General features: G+C 54.1%; 1 protein-coding gene across 5 annotated transcripts in view; it reads right to left on the bottom strand.

Annotated features, from left to right (window-relative positions):
* Positions 1-24,437, bottom strand: part of NAV1 (neuron navigator 1) — a 217,303-nt gene that overhangs the window by 45,499 nt on the left and 147,367 nt on the right. Inside the window, exon 1 of one of the 5 annotated variants that reach the window (XM_047755317.1) lies at positions 21,397-21,541. The exons of the other annotated variants lie outside the window; for them this stretch is intronic. Within the exon in view, the coding sequence (XP_047611273.1) occupies positions 21,397-21,449 (53 nt within the window). The 5' untranslated portion in view covers positions 21,450-21,541. Of the gene's footprint in view, positions 1-21,396; positions 21,542-24,437 lie in introns of those variants that run through there. 5 annotated transcript variants of the gene reach the window in all.

Here is a 24,437-nt window from a genome sequence, read left to right as displayed (position 1 = left end):
CAGGCTAGGGGTCCAATCGGAGCTGTAGTCACCGACCTACGCCAGAGCCACAGCAACGCGGGATCCGAGCCGTGTCTGCAACCTACACCACAGCTCACGGCAACGCCGGATCGTTAACCCACTGAGCAAGGGCAGGGACCGAACCCGCAACCTCATGGTTCCTAGTCGGATTCGTTAACCACTGCGCCACGACAGGAACTCCTCTCATGTCATTTTCATGTGTCATAAAATGTCTTCTCCTTTTCATGTTTCCCCCCAATCACCTAAAAATGTGAAAACCACTCTCAGCTTTGTAGGCCAAACAAAATCACAGGCCCAGAAGGCCAAGCTTGGCTGGCCACCAGGCTAGGCCAAATTGAAGTGAAAAAGAGATGAAAAAAAAAAAAAATCATTTCCTCCACTGACAAGTCTGGCTCCAAAAAAGCACTTCGGGGCTAAGAAGGATCTCTATGTTTATTCCCTTTTAGGGCCTCTTGGATCTAACCTGCTCCGTTTACAAGGCAAAAGACGATTTTTTTTCTACCAGCAATGTCACTGGTTGCATTTGACTCCAGAAAATAAAAGGTTGGAGGCTGGGGAGGGAGGAAGCAGGAGAGTAAAAGAAGAAAAAAAGGAAAAGCAAGAAGGGGAGTTCCGTGGGGGTTCAGTGGTAATGAACTTGACTAGTGTGCACAAGGACGCGGGTTCGATCCCTGGCCTCACTCAGTGGGTTGCGGATCTGCCATTGAATCTGGAGTTGCTGTGGCTGTGGTGTAGGCCGGCAGCTGAATCTCCAATTCGACCCCTAGCCTGGGAACTTCCATATGCCGTGGGTGCAGGCCTAAAAAGTAAAAGAAAGAAAGAAAGAAAAAGAAAAACAAGAAGCACAAGGACTGCTTGTCCCTCGAGGCCAGGCCTCCAGTGGAGTCAGGCAAGGCCTTCAACAGAATGTACACTTTGCTGCCTTTTTTTTTTTTTTTTTTGGCTTTTGTTTCTTTGGCTTTTCAGGGATGCACCCGTGGCCCATGGAGGCTCCCAGGCTAGGGGTCGAATCGGAGCTACAGCTGCCAGCCTACACCACAGCCACAGCAACGCTGGATCCTTAACCCACTGAGCGAGGCCAGGGATCGAACCTGCAACCTCATGGTTCCTAGTTGGATTCATTTCCGTTGCACCACGACGGGAACTCCCATGCTTTGAAAACGATGTCTGCAGTCGACAGAAGCACAAGCCCTTTTCTGTTAGAAGCAGGGATCCTGCGCAGGGACAGCTGGACGCATGCGTCCCGGCGCTTCCTTCACCACTATGGTAACAACATCCTGCATGTGAACAAGCCACCTTCATCTCCCGATGGCAAAGAGCCCCAGGAGAGCAAGGCGAGTAGCAGAAGCCGGGAAAGGGGATGGCACCCGCCCGGGTCACAGGCTCCGCGCACTCTGAGCCACGTCTGGCCAGGGCTCTGGGCCAGGCGGCTGGTGTCAGTGCCGAGCCGGCTATAAACACCTTGGGCCTGAAAGCTGCTCATCTGGGGACCAGGTTCCCAAGCTGCTCGTCACTCTCCCCTTTGGGCTTCTCAGTATCACATTTAGTCTGCTCGCTTCAGCATCCCTGGCTCTCCGTTATCACCTGCTTCCTCTCTGTTGCTATTAAAATATTAAATTGGAAAGTCTGCTTTCCAACTTCCTCCTAGGGCTTCCACATACAGGGAGAGGACCACCTTTTTTCTTTATTTCATTCTATTGCTTTTTTAGGGCTGCATCTTCAGCATATGGAGGTTCCCAGGCTAAGGGTCAAATCAGACCTAAAGCTGCCAGCCTACGCCACAGCCACAGCCACGCCGGATCTGAGCCCTGCCTGCGACCTACACCACAGGCTCACGGCAACGCTGGATCCTTAACCCATTGAGTGAGACCAGGAATCGAACCTGCATCCTCATGGATGCTAGTCAGACTCGATTCCGCTGAGCCACGATGGGAACTCCTTGAGGTTGTATTTTTCATGTGCTTAGTCAGGTTTAGCACGTGCATGTGAAAGAATTAGAGCCATCGGGTTTACAATTAATCTTCCTATGGGCATAGAGTTAGAGGTGGTGTCACTGTCCCCCAAAGGGACAAGTGAAATGATGTCCACATGTGGCTCCACAGCTGGTGACCACTGGCCTCCGCTGAGCATAAGATGCGCCTGACTCTAAAGAGCCCATGTTTAACCACAGCATAGACTATAAATACTCTTGTCCTGAGAGAGACCCGGCTGGTCACAGACTCGCAAAACTAAATCGGGCGTTTGCGCCGGTCCCTAGGGACCCATCTGGCGGTACTTCTGCACTGCGTTATTTGGCAGCTTTCCAGACAGTGCTGCCCTGGAGGCCAAGGTCACTCATGGCTCCGGGGCCCTTCGCACAAGACGGGGTCTCCGGGTCAAACTTAACCTGGTCCACCCACCGCTTTTACAGCGCACCTGATGACTGAGCCTGGGGATGGAGAATCATGAGGAAGCAATGGGGCTAGGCCTGGACCGCAAAGGCCCGGAAACCCGAGCACAGCCATCCCAAGAGGGCCTGCTTCTCAGGAACTAGAGGAGGGGTTGGGCACCAGGGGAACGCAGGCGGCCCGCCGGGCAGACCCTGCTTTTGCAAAGGGGGAGGGCAAACACGCCCTCATCCTGCCCCTGCCGCAGAGTGGGTGGGAAGGGCAGGGGCAGCTCAGGTGCCTTGGCCCTGGGTGGGTGGGCTCTGTGAACCCCTGCCCGGGATCTCTCCCTTGAGGAAAGTCACCCGAACCCCATGCGGCCCATCTCTTGGACGTCGCTTTGCAAAAAACCATCATGACGGTAAAAATCAAACACCTCTGAAGGCGAGGACCAGGATGCTGGTGGAGGCCCGCAGTGGACACGGTGTGGGGACACCTGCCTCCCGCTGGGCTGCCTGTGGCCACCCCAGCAGGAGTCTGTAGGGCTTTTCTGCTGCCATGTGTCCCTCTCAGGACCAGCCCAGGCCGGCCAGCAGCCCATGTGGCACCTCGCCCACCCACTCCTGCCCCATCAGTCAATGGCTGGGGGGACCTGGCCCACTTCTGCTCTCTTCTTTCTGATTCTCTCCCTTCCTGCTGGCTCCTTCCTGCTCTCTTCTTTCTGATTCTCTACCTCTGGCATTCACCTACCTGGAGGTGCCAAGGCCAGGTCTGGGTAGGCAGTCTGTGCTGAAAAGGGACGCCAGGCCTGGGGGGTAGGGGGGAGCAGGGAGATAAGAGGACAGCTGCCAGTGCCTGATGACAGAACCGTGTGGCCGTGGTGACAGCAGAGCTTCTGCGAGAGCTGGCCTCAACCTACTCTCACACCATACCTGCCATTCCTGTGACCCCAAAGAACGTTTTTTTGCGGCCAAGAGAGAATCATTTTCTGATCAGTCACAAAGACGGTCCAAGTAAAAAGAATTTCTCATTAGTTCTGTGCCCCCTTTTTCAGATCCCCAGAGGATGAAGGATAAGAAATAGTGGATGAGCTGGAAGAGAAACCTATTAGTCTGGAGAAGGAATTTTTCTTCAGGGGGAAAATGCAGAGAATTTCTATATACATCGTCAGGTGAGGGCAAAACACTGAAAAAGTAAGCAGCCAGGAAGTGGGGATTCTGAGGCTTTATAACCAAGAATGTTCTGGGGAGTCTGCTTTATTTGGCTTCAGCCCAGGACAACAGCAGCCAGAGAGGCTCCAGGTGCAGAGGGCCTGCGTGGACAGCTTGGAGAAGGATGTGGCACGAAGGAAGGACTGATGGAGCGGTTTTCTTCCAGAATTAACAAGGTGTGAGGCTTTCAAATGCTTGAAAACATGATTATAGTGCTATCATCTAGATAATCTCTGGAAAAACACTGGAAAACTATAGATCGAAACACTTTTATATATATATAGGCTCTGAATCACATCCTCATTTGTGCATTTCCCCCTTCATTTTCAGTCTGTTCCTTGGAACATTTTAACTTTTTTTTTGTTGTTGCATTTTAGGGCTGCGCTCTTGGCATATGCAGATTCCCAGGCTGGGGGGCCAGTCAGAGCTGTAGCTACTGGCCTACACCACAGCCACAGCAAGCCAGATCCGAGCTATGTCCGAGACCTACACCACAGCTCACGGCAATGTCATATCCTTAACCCACTGAGTGAGGTCAGGGATCGAACCCTCATCCTCAGGGAAACTAGTTGGATTTGTTTCTACTGAGTCACGACGGGAACTCCTGGAACATTTTAACTTTAAGAGGCAGCTTCTAACTCTTTAGAGGCTACTTTTTCATGCTGGACCTATTCTGCCCGCCCTCCATAATTAAAAACAAAACCCCAAAGCCTTTCCCTTCCAGGAGCCTCTTCCCCATTTCAGGCACCAAGGTTCCCTTTAATGACTTCACCTTACAGTCATATAGGAACTCATGCGGGTAGCACATTAGTTGCCAGATTTCACAATCCACACCACCCGGCTTCTTCTGTTATTGCATCTAAATCAAACTAAGAATTCAAATAATTCCTTAGCCTACATCTGGCCACAGAACCCAGAGGAGTTCCTACTCTGGACCAATGTTGATTACCAGCCTTTACTGACCCTTTAGAACAAAGATAAAAACTATGTTAAGCTAAAAATAAGTATACACTCCATTCATATTGAGCTTTTTCACCTATTCTGTGGGAAAGTTTAATTTCTTTGGTTTTTCTTTGGGTTTTTTAGGGCCGCACCTGCAGCATATGGAAGTTCCCAGGCGTGGGGTGAGTCAGAGCTAAAGCCTCTGGCCTATAGCATAGCCACAGCAACACCAGATCCGAGCTTTGTCTGCAGCCTACACCACAGCTCATGGCAACGCCAGGTCCTTAACCCTTCGTCCTCGTGGGATGCTAGTCAGATTCGTTAACTGCTGAGCCATGAAGGGGACTCCCAAAAGGTTTAATTTTTACTTTACTAGGATAAAAGGATTTCTGTGTGTGTGTCAATAGTTTCTAATGTTGAGAATGGTTGAAGTGTATCCTGTACAAAATATTAGCTGGGCAATATTCAGGCAAGGTATTAAGTAGCAAGTTGTCTTTGAATTCTTTTTTTTTTTTTTAGGGCTGAACCTGTGGCATACGGAGGTTCCCAGGTTAGGGGTTGAATTGGAGCTGTAGCTGCTGGCCACAGCCACAGCCACATAGGATCCAAGCTGCATCTGCGACCCACACCACAGCTCACGGCAACACCAGATCCTTAACCCACTGATCGAGGCCAGGGATCGATCCCGCAACCTTACGGTTCCTAGTCGGATTCATTTCCGCTGCGCCACAACGGGAGCTCCTGAATTCTTATTGTTAATGTTTAAAGGCACTAATAATGTCTCTAAAGTTTTGTCTCAACGTTATTCCTCTGTTCCTTTTTTTTTTAAAACATTATAACTGATACTCCATTTTAATACTTTGGTAAAATTCCACATGAGAAACAAACTATTCACATGGGTTTTAGTGCCCATTAGACATGGTGAATGACATGGAGTGTTTCCCCATTGAAAAAAACTGGTTACATTTGTTCTATTGGGATTTCTAATAAGAAATCCATATATTTGGTCTTCGACTCCAATTCTGGCACAGAGCCCCTAAAAAGTCCTAGGGATTTCCTAAGTGAAAAGAGCATTAAAGCGTCTTTTGTTCTGTGAGTGAGGTGACTCTGGGAACCCACCTAAGGGTGGGGACCCGTGGCCAGGAAAACCAGCCTTGTGATGAGGAGAGAGCAGAAACTGTCAGCCCCACCCCCACCCAGCCCAGCCTCGGGGGAGGGGACAGGGCTGGAGGTTGAACTAAAGGCTAATGATTTAATCAATCATGCCTCCATAGTGAAGCCTCCACAAAAACCTAAAAGGATGGGGTTCGAGAGGTCCCAGGTTGGTGAGCACTTGGGGTGCGGAGAGTGAGGCTCAGCATGGAAGCTCCACCCCTTTTCCACACCTGGCCCTGCAGGTGGCTGGTGCAGCTGTCACCTGTGCTAAGGAGCTGTGTAACTTAATAAGCAGCTCTTTCCAAGTGTTGTGAGCCACTCTCACAAACTGAAGCCGAGGAGGCGACTGTGGGAACCGCCGACCGACAGCAGGTGACAGATTAGGGGACAGGTATAGCTGCAGCTGGTGTCTGACGTGGGCGAGGGCAGTCCTGGAGGACGGAGCCCTCGCCCTGGGGCACGTGATGCATCTCCAGGGCAAAAGCATCCGGGCTGAGCTCCCCGTGGAGTCAGAGAACTGCCTGGTGCGAGGAGATGCCCGCACATCAGAACTGCTGTCAGAATCGAAGGTGAGAGCGGAGTTCGAGTTGTGGCGCAGCGGAAAGGAATCTGACTAGCAACCATGAGGACTCCATTCAATCTCTGGCCTCACTCAGTGGCTTAAGGATCCTGTGTTGCTGTGGCTGTGGTGTAGGCGGGTGGCTGTGGCTCTGATTGGACCCCTAGCCTGGGAACCTCCATGTCTCCATATGCTGGGGGTATGGCCCTTAAAAAAAAAAAAAAAAAAAAAGAGGTCAGGAGCAAATAAAACTGCATCCTGTGGCACAATGTCCCCTCCCAGACCATGGGTTAAAGGTGGAAGCAGACAGAGCTGAGAGGGTTACGTCGGGCGATCTGGCGTCTCATCACTCAGGACAGGACGGGGGGGAATTCTGACTGCAGGCTGCAGTGTCCTGCCAGCTACACACCACCAGCTCCTCCTCGTCTCATACTCACCCCCACTCACGGCGACCTGGCTCAGTCCCTCGGCTTCCCTGACATCTCTGTGGCCAGGGTTCCAGGATCTGGGCGCTATAAATTCACTTAGGACTTTTTGTCCTCCCTTTAACCTTGTCAGTCACTCCTAAGATCCTCCCCTTTGTCAGCCTCGGTGGCCACCTGCCCTCATGTCCCTCCTTCTCCTGCTGAGGCTCCTCTGCTGTCCCCTATCTTCTTTTGTATATGCGCCCTTTGGGTCCATCTGCCCACAGCCCTGGGGGTGCTGTCCCTTCCAGAACCAGGTAAGAGAACTAGACAGAAGGGCAGAGGAGATGCTGGGAAAACACCTGAGAATGAATGAATCAAGGTCTCAAGGTAAAATACCGTCCCCGGAGTGGATATGGCTGAGAATGCCACCAGGCCTTGTGGAAAAAGAGCTGTCAGACTGGCAAAGGGTTTTGGAGCTTCGGCTTGAGGTCCCAGGGTTGGTGAGGTCCTTAACAACCACAATGCTCTGTGTTTATGACACTGATGAAAGCCGCCCTCTGTGGCGCTTGCCCGAAACAGCTTAAAGTCTGAAAGTCCGCACAGAACTTGCGGGGAAGTTGAGTGTGAGTGGCGAACGAGCGCTCCCGGAACTTCAGGCCCTGCAGTCGGGGTGGCAAGCACTTTCCTGGCCATGTGGAGCACATGGCATCTGGGCGGCTCTGTCCTTTTGAAGGGGGTCACTGGGTCGTCTTTCCAGTTCCAGAAAGAAGTCAAATGCAAGGCCACCAAGTTTTCCCATCGGACACCACGTGGTGGAATTTAATTAAATAGGGGCCTCCTCCAATCACCCACTTCCAGGCTGCAACTTAATATGGTGCAATTGTTTCTGCTTCCTCCCTTTATAAAGTCCGCCGTGCGGCTCATCAACTCTGTCCCATAGGACGGCCCTCAGTACTCATACCTCTGTGGCTCCCAAAGAGACACTCTTTTTCTTTTTGCTTTTTAGGGCCACACTTGAGGCATATGGAAATTTCCAGGCCAGGGGTCAAATCAGAGCTGCAGCTGCTGGCCTATACCACAGCTCGCAGCAACACCAGATCCGAGCCACATCTTCGACCTATGCCGCCAGATCCTTAACCTGCTGATTGAGGCCAGGGATCGAACCTGCATCCTCATGGATACTAGTTGGGTTCGTAACCTGCTGAGCCACAACGGGAACTCCCCAAAGGGACAATCTTAAAAGTACTTACATTATCATCTTCTCCCTCGAAAGAGTCACCTCTTACATAGGTAAGTGCTTTTCAGTTGGGAAAATAATTCTGTGTAGGCAATCAAGAGAACCTTCTTTGCATGGGGGGTAGGGAATAAGGGTTTCTAACCCTGGACCTGAGAAGTTAGGAAAGGTTAACTTTTTTTTTTTTTTCTTTTTAGGACCGCACCCGAGGCATATGGAGGTTCCCAGGCTAGGGGTCCAATCGGGGCTGTAGCTGCTGGCCAACACCACAGCCACAGCAATGTGGGATCCAAGCTGCATTTGCAACCTACACCACAGCTCACGGCAACACTGGATCCTTAACCCAATGAGTGAGGCCAGGGATCGAACCCACCACCTCATGGTTCCTAGTCGGATTTGTTTCCGCTGTGCCACGACAGGAACTCCATTTATTTTTTAGGAAAGGTAACTTTTAATTTGAGCCTCCCTACCCCCTCAAAAACAACTCATACATTCTTTCCTAATGTAAAGATTTCCAATAACAGCAGGAAACTAGCAGTTAATAATAGGTCCCAACATGTAAATTACAGTGGTTTCCAAAAATAAAGCTTCATGGGGGAAAAATCTGCCAGCTACCACTGGGAGGTGGATGCAGTAGAAGGCTTTCCTCACACCACGGAAACCTGGAGGCCCTCACACAACTGGCAGACGGGCCTTCTGAACACAGGCCCTGAAAGCGATCTGCTGCCGAAACCAAACCCTGACCTCGCCCCGCCTCGCCTCTCTGTCTCCCTCTCCCCCACCAACCTTACAATTAAACACCCAAGGCTTGTTCCTACATCTAAGTCTTTCCTTACACTTTTAGACAGCAATAAAGGCGATGCTATTTAAAAAAAAAAAAAAAAAGGAGTTCTCATCGTGGTTCAGCGGTCAACGAGCTGACTAGTATTGATGAGGACGTGGGTTCGATCCCTGGCCTCGCTCAGTGGGTTAAGGATCCAGTGCTGCTGTGAGCTGTGGTGTAGGTCGCAGACGCAGCTTGGATCTGGCATTGCTGTGGCTCTGGCATAGGCTGACGGCTACAGTTTCGATTGGACCCCTTGCCTGGGAACCTCCATATGCTGCAGGTTTGGCCCTAAAAATACAAAAAGACAAAAAGGCAAAAAAAAGGGGGGGGGGCAAAAAATGAGGGGAGGGTAACACTCTAATCTGTTACCTTCTCCCAGCCCTAAGGTGATAACCGGGACCACATGGTATTTGGGAGGTTTTCTCTCTCACCAACCAGCCTGTAGATGCTTACATCCTTAAAACTAGAGAAAGAACACGGTTCAGGACCTCAAAAGGGCTCCCGAGAAGCCCTCTGGCTCCTGCGTCTGGAATGGCTCCTTGGGCTCTTCCACTCATGAATCCTACCAGGAACCCTGGGCACGGCTCCCCAAAGACAGCCCACCGGCTGGAAAGTCCACTTGTGGCTTTAATCCGGGTCTGAAGGAGAGCTGTCACCCTCACCACGGGGGGCGGGGTCAGGGCTGGCCCTGGGGGCGTTTGGTGGGGGGGAGGCCGTACTTTAGACAGATCTCTTGCCTTCATCTTTCTCTCACGATTAACCGCAGTCTCATCAAGAGCCCTTCCATTCACGGGCTGCCTGCTCCGGCTGGGATATCTTTGTGGGGCGTGCGGAAGGTTTTCACTTGGGAGAACAGGGCTGAATGCCACATTGTGACCGGGTCAGAGGTCAGCCTGGGGTGGGGAGAAGCCCAGCCAATGCATGTGAAAGACCCCAGGCCCATCTCTCACCTCCTCCAAAGCCGTGAACAAAAGCAAGGAAAAGAAAAGGAAGCTTAAGTCTTCACCGAAAAGGAGACGGAGCAAAGATCTAATTCCACAGAAGCAAGCTGCACGCAGGTGCTCAGACGAGGTTAAAAAGACACCCCTCACTCGCCCCAGGCATGACATTCTGCCCACTGAAGGATGAAGGATGAACTGGAGGAAAGAATAACAAAATAACAGGGAGCTGAAAAAACTTAAGCTTCTCAAACCCCCACCTGCAGATGCCAGAGATACCAAACACTTCTGAAAAGCAGAGCTCCTATGCTGTTGTTACAGCATCAGCCACTGAGGTAGCCCCAGTGCTTTGCAAACATACAGCAAGCTCCCTGGGGTACTGAGGGTGGCCTGTCACAGCCCCGGAGGCCAGATGGCTCTAATTCCCTCACAGGCCCTGGACCGCTCACTCTCCACTCACACCACACCCCACTCTCACGATCCTTCAGCACTGCGTGCCTCTCCACCGCCCTGGCCCCTTCTCCCTCCAAGAAGTGGAGAGAAGCCTGGGAATTTTGCCCTGGATCTCAGAACAAGTCAGTGGCAAAATGGCTATTAGATTTCCGGGCGCTTCAGTTCTTCAGTTTGGCCTTGAAAACATGCTCGCATGTCAGCTGGGGACAAGCGTACTGGAGCCCCTTCCCCGCCTTGCTCCCCGAGTTCTCCATCGGAGCACCTCCCCCGACCTCCCCCAGGTGCAGATGGGTGACAGTGCTTGTTATCTAGAGACAGCTGTCGCAGGAAAAGACAGCAACCTCGAGAACACAGGAAGTGACTGGCTAGGAAATTACTTTGGGAATAAACATGCTTTTCTTGGGCGACCAACTATGAGTTGGAATCTCTGTTCTGAGGCTTTCTCATCAATCTGGGGCTTTTGACCTAATCCTTCAAGACATCAAAAGAAGGAAGGCTGAAATTAAAAGAAGAGAAAGTTAATCAAAATCAAAGTGGTTTTATTTCTGGGGAAGGAGCCTTCAGGCCACAGACGGCAACAAAAATATCCCGTTATCGCTTCCATTCTGATCCCAGGCGGGACAGATGCAGTCAGGGCGGCTCCAGGCCCAGCCCTCCCATCCTGTCCCCAAAGGGGTCTGTGTCCCAGAGTCCTGCCAGCCCTTCTGAGACATGGAAGAACAGAGCCCTGATGGAGCCCTCAGTGGTGCTGCCCCCCAAGCATCAACCACATATCGGTCTGAATCTAAAGTCCATCAGGTACCACCTGGGAGGAGCTGAAAATGAATGGATGGGTGACGTCACCTGGGCACAAGACATACAGGTTCCAGCCTCACCTGGGGAAAGCTCAGCTCAGTCTCATGTGGATCCAAAGAAACAGACAGAAAAGAACTGATCCCGGGGTTCGCCAGCCCCCTTTGCTAACACCCTCACCAGAAGTCCCTGAGTATAAAGTGGGGGACACAGGGCTTCTCTGGCTGAAAGGGAAGCAGAACCTCGGGGTCCACCTGCCCCATCAGGTCCACCACCTGCCCCCGCCATCAACATACCCATCACCCAGGCCCCCGGGGTTGGGTGTTCTTCTGCACTTAAGGCCCCCCCCACCCCTTCTTGAAGCACTCGTGCCGTGTAAAATCCTTGCAGAGTTAGCCCTTGTCATAGAAAACGACTCAGGAGAGCGCCAGCGAAGTTCAGCATCAATCGAGGCCCCAGAACCAGCGGGGTCTGTTTCCACCCTGTCCCTCCCAGCCAGACCCACGCACAGATCCCGTGTCAGGGGCTGGAAAGTGGGGCCAGAATCTCCTGACACGGAGCAATCTGAGCCAGGACCCTTCCTACGCTTTGTCACCGCCCCAGCCTTTCAAATCAACCACTGTCTTAACAACGCGCCCATCCAAGCCTCCCAGAACCTTCAAGAATGTCGTTTACAGAAGCGGCTTCCTCTTTGCTCTCACACTTCATCAACGTATGGGATAACCATGCGATACCATTTCCATGGGCACAAACACATCTGGGAACAAACTGCAGGCAGTCGAGGGGCAGGCGGCGCAGGAGGGCATGGGGGTGGTGGTCGGTGCTCGGGAGCAAATGGGGCCCTAACGCCCAAGACCATTTCAGGGTCCACATCCGAGCTTTCCTGCTTCCCAAATAGCTGCCCCTTGCTTCACCTCTGGATTTCTTTGCTAAACTTCAGGACCAGATGTGGCGATAATGGAAAGACAAATTCAGGTTATTTCTGCAACCTTGGACTCACATCCCATGACAGCGTTATTTTACTTGAATGGATTGTTTTACCGGTAACCCTGATGACTCTGTAAGAGGCAACGGGTGGCGAAGGGCTCACCAGAGCAGACTGTCACCCAGCCCCGGGGTCCTGAAGGCACAAGGCTTCGCCAAGGGATTTTGGAATCTCTGGGGATCAAAGCTGCTCCCACCCTGAACTGATGATCTGTGCGAATCCCCAGGACTGGTTTCTCGAAGAGCAGGAAGCCTCCTGAACCAGGCTAGACCTGAGCAAAGCATGATTTCCTCCATCCTGCAATTTCTGGTACTGAGGAGGGACTGGCACTTGGCTGCCAGGTTCTGAGTCCTGGGCAGGGGCGTAGTGGAGGCTCTGGGGTTTCCTGCTGAGGTTTCCCAGGCTAGGGGTCTAATTGGAGCTACAGCTGCCAGCCTATGCCACGGCCACAGCAATGCAGGATCGGAGCCGTGTCTGCGACTTACACCACAGCTCATGGCAATGCTGGATCCTTCACCCACTGAGCGAGGCCAGGGATCGAACCCTCAACCTCATGGTTCCTAGTCAAGATTCGTTTCCGCTGTGCCACAATGGGAACTCTGCCTCCCTTTCTAAACACCCCACACCTGCAGATCCTCTGGGCCCGCAGCTTTGCTAGGGATTTCTATGCAGAGTCCAGAACAAAGCCACTTGAAAGACAATGCAAACACGAGGTTGCATAGTCTATGGAGGATGAGAGCAGCTTCTGAAAACCACAGCAGAAAACCGGTCTCATTACATGTGTCCCCTCCCTGCACTTAATTTATAAGAGCTGGGAGTGGGGGTGGGGACCTTATCAACAGTGGGACAAGGAAAATGGAGGGAGATTAATAAATTAACACACAGATCATTATATTTCGAAGGTTTAATTATAAAACGCATTAGAGGAGTTCCCTGGTGGTGTAGCAGGTTAAGGATAAGGCGCTGCTGCTGTGGTGTGGGTTTGATTCCTGGTCCGGGAACCTCTGCAGGCTGCAGGGGCAGCCCTCCTGCAAAAAGAGGCATTAGAAGCACCGGCAATAGTGGTCTTTATGGATTTTCCTCATTCAGAGAGCCAGCTTCGCTGGAAAAGGTGATTCATAAGTCTGGCCTAAAAGGCAAAGACAGAGGCCTCCACCTCCAGATCTCATCATCCCAGCACGATTTTCTTGCTTTTTTTCTTCTTTTTGCTTTTTAGGGCCGCATTCGCGGCATACGGAAGTTCCCAGCCCAGGGGTCAAACTGGAGCTGCAGCTGCCGGCCTACACCACAGCCACAGCAATGCCAGATCTGAGCCGCATCTGCAACCTACACCACAGCTAACGGTAACATGGAATCCTTAACCCACTGAGCGAGGCCAGGGATCGAACCCATGACCTCACGGTTCCTAGTCGGATTCGTTTCCGCTGAGCCACGACGGGAACTCTAACACAGTGCGCTTTTCCACCTTGCATCAGAGAGACTCTAGAGTATTCCATGTACAGGGGCTCATGCTGCAGAAACCAAGCCCCAAGAAAAAAACCCCAAGGCCCAAGGATCTGTCTTTCTCTTGCGCCTCTGAGCCATCGTTCTACCCACTGGCAGAAACACTACTTCTGCTTTAAAGCGGTTAAAAACCTATTCTTAAAATCACACGGTTGGCAGATCCCCGGGATCGAAGCCTGGTGATCTGGTATAGTCTTACAGAAGAATTTAAAATTAGTCACAGGAGAATGTTCCAAGCCTGAAAAAGAACTTCAACGCATGCATGCACGCACGCACACACACCCACAGGAGCGCCAGCACCTGGCACCTGCCAGCCCTGCCTGAAGACTGGGGCCTGGCTGCATGGCAGTGACCCCAAGGAAGGGCCTCGCCTCCAGTCTTTCCTGACGGCACCCACGGGTCACACACAACCATCTGTTCTTCACAAGATGCCTCTTGGGCCCAGGCCACCCCCACAACCCTCTTTCTTCATAACTGAAAGCTTGCCTCCTTCGAATTCTCCCTCCAAACGACCTGCAGTCTGCACCTGAACTTTTCATGCCTTTGCCACACTCACTGCCCTCCTGATGCCCTGCGCCTCGACCTGGGCATAAATTTATTTCTGACTCACATGCTTCCTGTTTCCAGCTTTTACTCTGAGGATCAGAGCCCAACATCCTACTCTGTCACAATGTGGGTTGAAATAAGTTGTCTGCTGTTCCCTTCACAGGCATCAGCGCAATTCCTGACACAGTCGGCGATTCATCACTACATAGTGGTGGAGACCTGATTGGCTTCTGCTTTGTTTTTTCTTTTTAGGGCCGTTCCTGTGGCATATAGAGGTTTCCAGGCTAGGGGTGGAACTGGAGCTGCAGCTGCCAGCCTAGGCCACAGCCACAGCCACACGGGACCTGAGCCACATCTTCAACCTATGCCAAAGCTTGCAACAACACCAGATCCTTAACCCACTGAGTGAGGCCAGGGATCGAACTCGAATCCTGATGGATACTAGTCAGGCTCTTAACCTGCTGAGCCGCATGGGAACTCCCTGCATCTACTTTATGTACCCGCATGAGCTAAGTGACAGGGCAGAAGATAAATGTGGTGTCCCCCAATCTGACCTGCTCTAGGAGTTCCCATTGTGGCTCAGCAGTTAACAAACCCAGCCAGCATCCATGAGGTTGTGGGTTCGATCCCTGGCCTCGCTCAGTGGGTTAAGGATTCGGTGTTGCCATGAGCTGTGGTGTAGGCTGCAGACATGGCTTGGATCTCACGTTGCTGTGTCTCTGGCATAGGCTGGTAGCTACAGCTCCGTTTCGACCCCTAGTTTGGGAACCTCCATATGCCACGGGTGTGGCCCTAAAAAGACAAAAAAACAAAAACAAAAACAAAACAAAAAACCACCTGACCTGATTTATAAGCTCATAATGGGATCCCATTAGAAATCTGCTGTCAGCATCGAAAGAAGCATTATTAGGACTGGACTGGTCAACAAGGACCTGCTGTGTGGCACAGAAAACGCTACCCAATATTCTGTGATAACCTACATGGAAAAAGGATTTGAAAGAGAATGGAAGTGTGTACATGTGGAACCGAATCACTTTGCTGTACAGCAGAAATTAACACAACATAGTAGGCGTTCCCGTTGTGGCTCAGTGGTTAACAAATCCGACTAGGAAGCATGAGGTTGTGGGTTCGATCCCTGGCCTCGCTCAGTGGGTTAAGGATCTGGCGTTGCCGTGAGCTGTGGTGTAGGTTGCAGATGCGGCTCGGATCCTGTGTTGCTGTGGCTCTGGCGAAGGCCGGAGGCTACAGCTCCAATTAGACCCCTAGCCTGGGAACCTCCATATGCCGCAGGGGCGGCCCTAGAAAAGGCAAAAAGACAAAAACAAACAAACAAACAAACAAAAATCCCACCACAACATAGTAAATCACCTTACTTTAATAAAACTTAAAAAAAAAAAAAAAAAAAGACCATTACTAAATCCCACATGCATCACTTAAGAGTCCCTGCCCCCCCGGAATCCGACTGGACAGAACTACTGCCATGTGATGGATGAGTCCAGGGAAAGTATAAACAGCTAAGCTGGAAAGCAGCTTTCGTGGCAACCAGAGAAGCAGACACATCAGCCCCTCATTTACAGAAAACGACTGTCCCCAGAGGGGGCCCGAGCATTGCTGAGGTTACAGAAAGCACCAAGCCCCTCAGCTTGACGTCCAGTCCACTGTGCAAGAGGCTGAGGAGTCAGCTGAGCCGTGTTTGAATTTCTGCTTCACCCCTTACTGGCTGTGACCTGGGACAGGCGCTCCCCTCCCTGAACATGCCCGCAGCCCCCAAATGGGCCCGTCACCACCAGATTTCAAGGTGACCTCAAGGTAAACAAGGTCAAACTACAGACCCTGGCTTGGCAGTCAGGTAGGCCGGTATGGCTTCCCTTGGCTCCGCTCTTTTTTCTTTCTCTCTCTCTCTCTCTTTTTTTTTGTCTTTTTGCCTTTTCTAGGGCTGCTCCCGCGTCATATGGAGGTTCCCAGATTCGGGGTCCAATCAGATGGAGCTGTGGCCGCCAGCCTATGCCACAGCCACAGCCACCCCAGATCCGAGCTGCATCTGCAACCTACACCACAGCTCACTGCAACGACGGATCCCTAATCCACTGAGCAAGGCCAGGGATCGAACCCGCACCCTCATAGTTCCTAGTCAGATTCGTTAACCGCTGCACCATGATAGGAGCTCCCCTGCTCTTTTTTCAATAACCCACTGCTACTCGGATGGTGATACAGGAAGGATGAAAACTAGCTTATGCATTTGCTACAGCCTCTGTCAATTTACAGGTCACACCCAGCATCTCCTAACCATGCTAACAGGACCGGTGGCCAGGCTGCTGCGGGCAGGTAGGGGTGGAGGGGTGGTGATGTTCTATCTTCTCATCATTCCCCACCCCCGGTGATGGGTCAGTCTCCAGGACATAGAGGCTTCCTATGCTCAGTAATGTCCAGGAATTCTGCAGTCCTAGGAAATTCCGGAAGCCTCCCATGTTGGGCGGAGGATCAATTTGTTCTCCACGTGGGTGGCATCATTTGACTCTGCTTTGGAGGCGAGGGCAGCCTGTGACTCTGGCCACGAACATAGCGTGAGATGCCACTGGACCCAAGTCCAGGGGAAACAAGCCAGTTGGACCATGAGATCAGAGGCTTTCTGGCAGGACTCCGGGAAGGGCCGGGCAGGCAAGAACAGATCCCGTAGTCTCAGAGGATTCCGTCTCAAACAAGGAGTAGGTGTCATCCACGACGCCCTGCTGGTGGCGGGTCCAGGCAGAGAAGCTGGAAGACGACACTGCCTCTCAACTGAGGAAAGCTCCTCCCTCACCTTGAAGAGGCTCCTGTTCCTCTGGAAAACTCTTATTTTAGCTTCGAGGTCCAAGGAAAAGGCCACCTGCTCCATGGAGCCCTCTCGCCCTGCCTGCTTCCATGCCCCGAGATGTGAGCGGTGAGCAGGTACCACAGTGATGCGAAGCCTCCTGGCTCCCCCACAGAGCGTGTGCTCCTGCACAACTGCCTCTCACGTGTCTCGCGATTCGAGATGATGTACAGATGTGTCTGCTGACTTGTCTGTTTCAACACAGGAATTTAGGCTTCCTGGGGGCGGGGACTGTGCATCACTAGGTCCCTAGCTACCAGCATCTGAGAGGCACTTGCCACAGTTTGCTGAATAAATGATGTTAGCTCCTCAGGGGTTCCTCGAGCGCCCACCCTGGGGTGGGCACGGAGTGATCGATCACACAGGACGGGTTGAATGAATAAGGGCTGGTTTTTTAAGTGATCAAGTTCTTTTGAGTGATCTACTTTTATGTAACTTGCCATCAAAAGTAGATGTATATTGTACAGCACAGGGAACTCTATCTAGTCTCTTGGGATAGACCATTATGGAAAATAATATGAGAAAAAGAATGGATATAAATGTATATATATGTATGATGGGATCACTTTGCTGTACAGAAGAAATTGGCACAACATAATCATGCTTTAATAAATAAAGGAGAAAAATAAGATATATAAACAAGCGGTCCTTGGAGTTCCCGGGGGGAATAGTAGATTAAGGATCTGGCATTGTTACTGCTATGGCTGGGGTTAGATCCCTGGCCCAGGAACAGCCACTTTTTGGCTGTAGGTGTGGCTAAAAAATAAAAAATACATTTTAAAAATTTAAAAAATGCTATCCTGGAGTTCCTGTCGTGGCACAGCGGAAATGAATCCGACTAGGAACCATGAGATTGTGGGTTAGATCCCTAGCCTCGCTCAGTGAGTTAAGGATTTGGCACTGCCATGAGCTGTGGTGTAGGTCACAGAGGCAGCTCAGATTCGACCCCTAGCCTGGGAACCTCCTTATGCTGAGAGTGCGGCCCTAAAAAGCAGAAAAAAAAAAAAAAAAAAAAAAAAGCTATCCTAATTAGCAAAGAATTGGGACTGAATAGAAATGGAAGAATAGAAATAAAACTAACTCCAAGATACACTCTCAGCCCAGACCTGTTTCATCTATTACACCGATGGGGTCCCCGCAAGCTGGGAGGGAAGGGTGCTGAGGGCCTCGGGACTCAAGGCGGGGGCCCCGCAGCCTGGGAGGGACCTCAGTCAGGTAGTCTCACTCAGAAAGCTCAGGAGTTGCCAGCCCTCCGCCCTGCCCATTACCTCACAGTCATCGTCGCAGAGACCAGAGGCTCAGCCCCTGAGGTCACAGAGCAAATCAGCAGCAGAGCCCAAGTGCTAGTCCAGCGCTGTTCCCACCACACCCCCAACCACTTGGAGGCCTCTAGTGCCCTCAGCTCCACTGTCTTCAGCTGGAGTGTCCCCTGAGCCCCGATTAGTGTCAGTGAGAACCGCCCCCGAGGGCAGGGCTGAAGTATCCTGGGACTGGGATCTTTTTTTTTTTTTTTTTGTCTTTCTGCCATTTCTTGGGCCGCTCCCGCAGCATATGGAGGTTCCCAGGCTAGGGGTCCAATCGGAGCTGTAGCCACTGGCCTACGCCAGAGTCACAGCAACGCGGGATCTGAGCCGCGTCTGCAACCTACACCACAGCTCACGGCAACGCCGGATCGTCAACCCATTGACCAAGGGCAGGGATAGAACCCGCAACCTCATGGTTCCTAGTTGGATTTGTTAACCACTGCGCCACGATGGGAACTCCGGGACTGGGATCTTAAAACGGAATCTCAAGTGCAGTCACTGTGCCTCCTTGTGGCTCTGTTTCTTCCTGTGAGCTGGGCAGGCAATACACACACCTCGTGGCAGTTGCAGGGATTAAACACACAAACTTTAACGGCCTCTGCACAGGCCCTGGAGCCTCGTGCCACGGCGGGAAAAGGTGATTGGCTTCGAGGTGTATACAGGCCACTGCGGTCCGCTCTGCCCTCCCTCCTCCACACTCCCCAAGCAGAGGGCAGGCCTCTGCAGGAAGAGGCTCAGACGCACGCGTGTGTTTGCCTGTTGGGTTGCATGCCTAGCCCCGCAAAATGCTCTGACCAGAAGCAGCCGCTGCCTCTGCAGTCCCTAGGGCATCTTGTCCTCTCTCAGGGGCTGATTCTGTGCCAGATCCATGCCCTTTGCTCCAGGGGCCTCTGTGGGCAAGTCCTGTCCCCAGAGGTACCCAGGCTTTAGCTCAGAGCCCTTCCCAGGAGGGAGTCCAGGAGGGCTGATGGGGAAGATGCTTCTGGCTTCCCTGCTCAGAAGATACTGGAGGACAGTGTTTTTTGGGGCAGAAGAGAGGGGTTGCCAGGAGAGACGGGACATGGGAGCAAGAATGGTGCTGATGGAGACAGCTGCCCCCTCCCCTGCCGATACCATAATCCCAGGCATCCAGGAGGAAAGGCCAGGGCCGCTCACAGCTCATCACCCCAAAACTGCTCAAGGAGACACTGGAAGGCCAATGAAGCCATCTGCCCAGCACCCCAAAGCTGCTCTCAGAGACACTGGAAAGCCAATGAAGCCATCTGCCCAACACCCTAAAGCTGCTCTCAGAGACACTGGAAGGCCAATGAAGCCATCTGCGCAGAGCCCCAAAGCTGCTCTCAGAGACACTGGAAGGCCAATGAAGCCATCCGCCTGGATACCTCACATGCTCCCCAGCCACCTCCTTCAGAGCTTGGGGGACCTGAGCCTGCAGGGAAAAGCACCTGTCTCTGATCAAACATCATTTACAAGTTAGGACTCAGCAGTCCCCAGAGCAAGGCCTGGGCTAAGCCTTCCTCCGTGGATTAGAATCAGGGAAGTTCAGTTTTATAGGGGAATTCTGGCCATTCTCGGACCGGCCTCCACTTTACAACATCTGCTCCCGCCCCCTGACGACTAACTCCAGTCCCCGGTAAGAAGCAGGCTTGGGGGAACGGGAAAGCGCTGCTCCACCCCTGTCCCACCCCTGCAGGCAGGGACTGAGGAGGCACAATGAGACCTGCCCTTCCCTGGGCTACCTGCGGGGAGTCCCGCCCTGGCACACACCTGCCCAGAGGGCGGATTCTGGTAAGAAGCTGGGTGAGTCCTCCTCCGCTGTGGCCCCAGGACAGGGCGCTAAGCCCGGCTCACAGTACAAAGCCCTAGCCTCCTGGGGTGGGGTGGGGGGTGGGGTAGAGGAAGGGGACGGGAGAATACCAATTCAGGGGAGGGTGGGATCAGCCAACAAAGAGGGGGTAGGAAGGAAGGAAGGGGCGGGGGGCAAGCAGAGAACTTAGGACCAGAACCAGTGCAATTAGTCCCCCCCCCCACGCCCCCCAGGGTGAGGATCTGAAAGAGGCTCTAAGTTGGGGTGGCTGTGCTAGGAGCGGGGAGAGGTTCTGAGGGCCTCTCCCCTCTGCCTGGCCCTGGGGGCTGGGGACTCAGCCCAGGACCTCACAAGAAGTAAGGAGTCCCAGAGGTCCCCGAATACACCTCTAACCTGAAGAACAGTCTCTGCTCCTGACCTGGTTCCTCTTAGGATGCTCCCACTAGTCATCTTAGCAAAGTGACCCCGAGGGTGCAAGTCACATTCCTGGGTGGCTGCCTGTCCCACTGTGGCCGCTGCTGGAGATGCCCGCCCATCAGGCCTCGCCCAATTCTCTGGCTCTGACCCTGAGCCAGCGTGTGCAAAGCCCAATGGGGCTCCATCCAGGAGCCAAGAGGGAGGAGGGCTCCAGGGCAGAGGGCTGCCCCGCCAGGGGGTGGGAGTGGTCACAGTAAGAGGCATCCGGCCGACCTCTCAGCTCAGTAATCGCCAACTTCCTTCAGCCCGGTGGATCTGTGAGCGGGAAGCTCCCAGAAAACCAGAGGGAATCTGCCACTCTTCCCAGGCCGCTGGCATTTTCTAAGCGTCTCCTGGAAGCGTGGTTTCCCAGGGGGCTCGGAGGGTCCCGCGAGGCTGAGGTCATACACTTTCCCTGAACCGGGAGCCGGGTGATCGGCTACGCTCAGCCCTCCTCACCGCAGATCACCAGGCTCTTGTCCCCTCCCAGAGCGGGTCCCAGGCTGCGCTCCTCTAGGAGGGGTCCAGCCGGCCATAGGGAACCCCGTCTCTACTTCAGGTCTCAGCCTACACCTCCCTTCACCCGAGAAATCCCCAAAGGTTTTGGCGCTGGAGCAATTAGCTGATCCCGGCTGGGGCTGAAACCCCCTCTCCTTCCACTCCCCAGGTGCCCAAGGTTCTCGCCCCCAGGGCACCGCCGCACTGCAGGGAACCTGGGAAGTTCGGTCCAGTTGTGCTATTGACCCAGTTTCGTCCCCGACCCTGGGGGACAACAAGCGCTCCACCTTCCCTCCCCTTCCCGAGACCCCCTCCACACCCCCACCTCCAACCCCAGTGCCAACAGGACAAACGCTCGGGAGTCAGAGGCTCAGGTGGCGCTGCGGTCCTCCCCCTCGGAGAAGCGAGGACCGCCCAGACCCTCCTCCTAGCGGACCCCACACCCACCCCCGCGAGGCTGCGGCAGCGGCTGCGGCTGCGGCGGCCTGGGGGCTACGACGCAACCCGGGACTGCGGTCCGGCGGCGGGGCCGCGGCGCTTACCTGCGGGGGAAATTGGCCGTCCTTCCCGCCCTCGGCAAGGGCAGATGGAGCATCCTCCCTGGCGCAGGCGGCCCTCGGCTGGTGGCAACCAGCGCCGGACGCCGCGCCAGCCGGGCGAACCCCGCGGAGGTCTGAGCGTGGCCACGCGGACGGCCGGAGACCCGGGACCGGCCCTCGCCCCTCCGCTCCCTCCTCCCCCCCGCCCGCTCGACTTACCGCTCCAGCTGCACTTAAAGCGACAGAGCCCCATTTCCCCGCCGCCGCCTCGGGTCCCGAGCCCCGGCTGCGAGCGGGCCCTTTAACGCCCGGAGCAGGTAGACAAAGAGCCGCCGCGGCGCTGCAGTTCCCGGGCCTGGGGTCCGGGAGGTGCGGGGCTGCCGGGGCCTCGATCTTCCACCCTGGCCTCGGCGGGTCACTCTCCCACACACGTACCACGCAGGCTGCTGTCACACCCCTCCAGGACGCCGGCTGCGGGGCACCCACACTTCCCCACCCAGGGTCGCCAGCTGGGGTTCCCCCCCCCGCAACTCAGGCAGCAGGTCACCCACACCCACCCTCTGGGTCGCCGGCTGGGAGTCATCCCCTGCACCGCTGGCTGTGGGTAGACCCCGGCTCTTCCTCAAGCTTTTTGGGCAGAAGGGTGGGGGTATCCCAGGTCTCTGGGGACGGGGAGCCTGTGAGCACGGTGGGCACGAGCTCAGGACACCTAACTAGACACCAGAGGGCTTCCTCCCAGCCCCCTCCTGGCCCCTTTCCCAGCTTTGAAATCAGTCGAGCAAGAGAACAGAATCAACACATCACCTAAAACAAGGTCTGGAGAGGGTGCCTGGGGGGGTGGGGGTGAAAGTCAGATGGGGTGCCAGTGCCAGAGGCTGCTCAGGAATTGTCCTTAGGAGGGGTTAGGATGGGTGGACAGCCTCCTGAAAAGTGCTGACCATTGAAGGTGGGGGGCCAGCCTTTCTCCAACATGGGTTGGGGGACGGAGGGGGGGTCAGAACCGGTCACACCCAGCAGGGGTCTGTGCCTTTCATCCAGGAGGCATGTCAGTTGACTGATCAGGAAGAAAAGGATCCCAAGACGTGAGTGAGGATGGTAGTGTAGATGAAGAGAAAGTGGGATCCAGCAGGAGGGCTCTCCCAATGAGCCCTCCCCCAACCCAGGGGAATCCTGGTAATTTAAGCCTCCCTCAGTGAGGGGGAAGGGGCTGTACTGCCCCCTCCCCTCCTTCTTCCGGCTCACTGCCCACTCCTGGGAGGGGCTGAGTGTGTCAGGTCGGTCCCAATCTCAAAGTGATGGGGCGGGGCCACCGGGGAGGACTGCTTTAGAAATGGACAGATAATGGCCACGATTTCTTAAAGCAGCAGAAACAACCCAGGCATGAGATTTGTACAAGCCCCCGAAGGACCGAGCTAAAATGATGGAAAGCCACACAGCAGCAGTGTCTCTGAGTTTGGGCAGCACTGGGCCAGCACGTTCCTGAGGCCTCTCATCTCCTCTCCTTCAGCTTCGGGCTCCAGTTTTCCCAGTTGTTGGGGCAGAGGACAAGTGGCACTCCTCCGGAGCCCCTCCTCCTGCCACCTTCTGGGAGGTGTGCGTGGGGTTGGGAGTCCTGGGAAAGGCTTTGCTGCAGCTCTAAGGGGTGAACCCTGCTCTACGGCTAAGGGATGGGTTACCCCACAGAGGAACTCTGTCCCGGACCCCTGAACAGTCTGGGTTGTGGGGGGCCCAAGGGTGCAAACTGTGACCCAATTTTCCAAATAGGCATTGAGATCAAAAGGGAATGAAGAGCTGCAGTGACGCCAACACTGAGCCCTCAGGCAACCCCTTAGTATGGAGGGAAATACATCCTTTACAGAGTGGGCTCAGGTGGTGAGAGCAAGGCAAGACCTCCAGGTCCCAGGCTGAGCAGCTCTGGGGAGAATCCGAGCAAGGTAGGCTCACAGCCTCTCCTGTCTCACTCCACGACAGGGTCCCTGGGCCCGGGCCCCACCCAGGTACCCATCCTCACCGCCACCCTAAGTGGAGGGCGGGTGGGTCTCTGGGAGATGCGCCTGCGCGGTTGTGTTGGCGTCAGCCTGGGTCACTGGGGAACAGCTCTAGGTGACCGTGCACCAGAAGGGACCTCAGCCAGTGGAATCCCGGGGAAAAGGAGTGTCTCAGCCAGAGGAATGTCACCAGCAGGGGATATTTCTTTCCAGATGTAGCTGAGCGTTTTCCATAAGGTTTTCCTCCTTGCGGCTTTCTGGGCACAGCCTGGGGGAGGGACAGGAGGCCTGAATTGGGCAAGGCATGGGGTTTACAGGGGTTTATCCCTGATCCCCCCCTCCCCCTCCAATTTCACCCCCACAGCGCAGGAGGAACTGGCCTTAAAGAGAGCAAGTCTCAGTCAGGGCTCAGCTTGGGGCAGGGGCTCAGCCTTCTGAGTCACCCGCTAAGAGAATTTCCAGCAAGAGGGTGTATAAATCCCCTTCTCCTTGGGACTGGCTCCGGAGCCACCAGAACCCAACAGAATCTGAGGTTCCCCTGGAAGTTCCTCTTTCCTCCTTCCATCATGGACATTCCTCCACCTTGGGACCCACCTTCCTACCTGGTGGAGGTGGAGTGGCCTTTCACCAGATGTGATGGGGTCCCTGGAGGCCTGGCTACTTCAGTAAATAGCATGCAAATCAGCCCCTGCTATTTTCAGCCACCAGGTCACAACACTCTGGGTAAGTGGACAGAAGTGCCCTCTGGGGGCTTTTGTGAAGGCAGGAAATCAGCCCCCCCCTGGTCAGCAACCCCAACTTTGCCCATCACGGGGGTGTGGCAGAGCGGGGGGTGGGGGGACAGTGACCTAGCTGCCTTGTCGATAGTGGGGGGCACGCAGGGGGTGACTGCGCTGGTCCTTCTGGGTCCCAGGCGGCAAAGCTGTGGCCTGGGGCAGGGTGGAGGAGAGACAAGATCCTGTGTCTCCTGTGCCAGGTCCATGAGAGGGGTCTTTACAGGGGAAACTGCAGCATGAAGAGCCTGGCAGTGTCCAGGGCCCAGACAAACACGCACAA

The sequence above is a fragment of the Phacochoerus africanus genome, chromosome 12, assembly GCF_016906955.1.
Source record: "Phacochoerus africanus isolate WHEZ1 chromosome 12, ROS_Pafr_v1, whole genome shotgun sequence".
Classification (NCBI taxonomy): domain Eukaryota; kingdom Metazoa; phylum Chordata; class Mammalia; order Artiodactyla; family Suidae; genus Phacochoerus; species Phacochoerus africanus.
The sequence above is the reverse complement of the archived record's forward strand: the minus strand, read 5'-3'. Positions and strand labels throughout refer to the sequence as shown.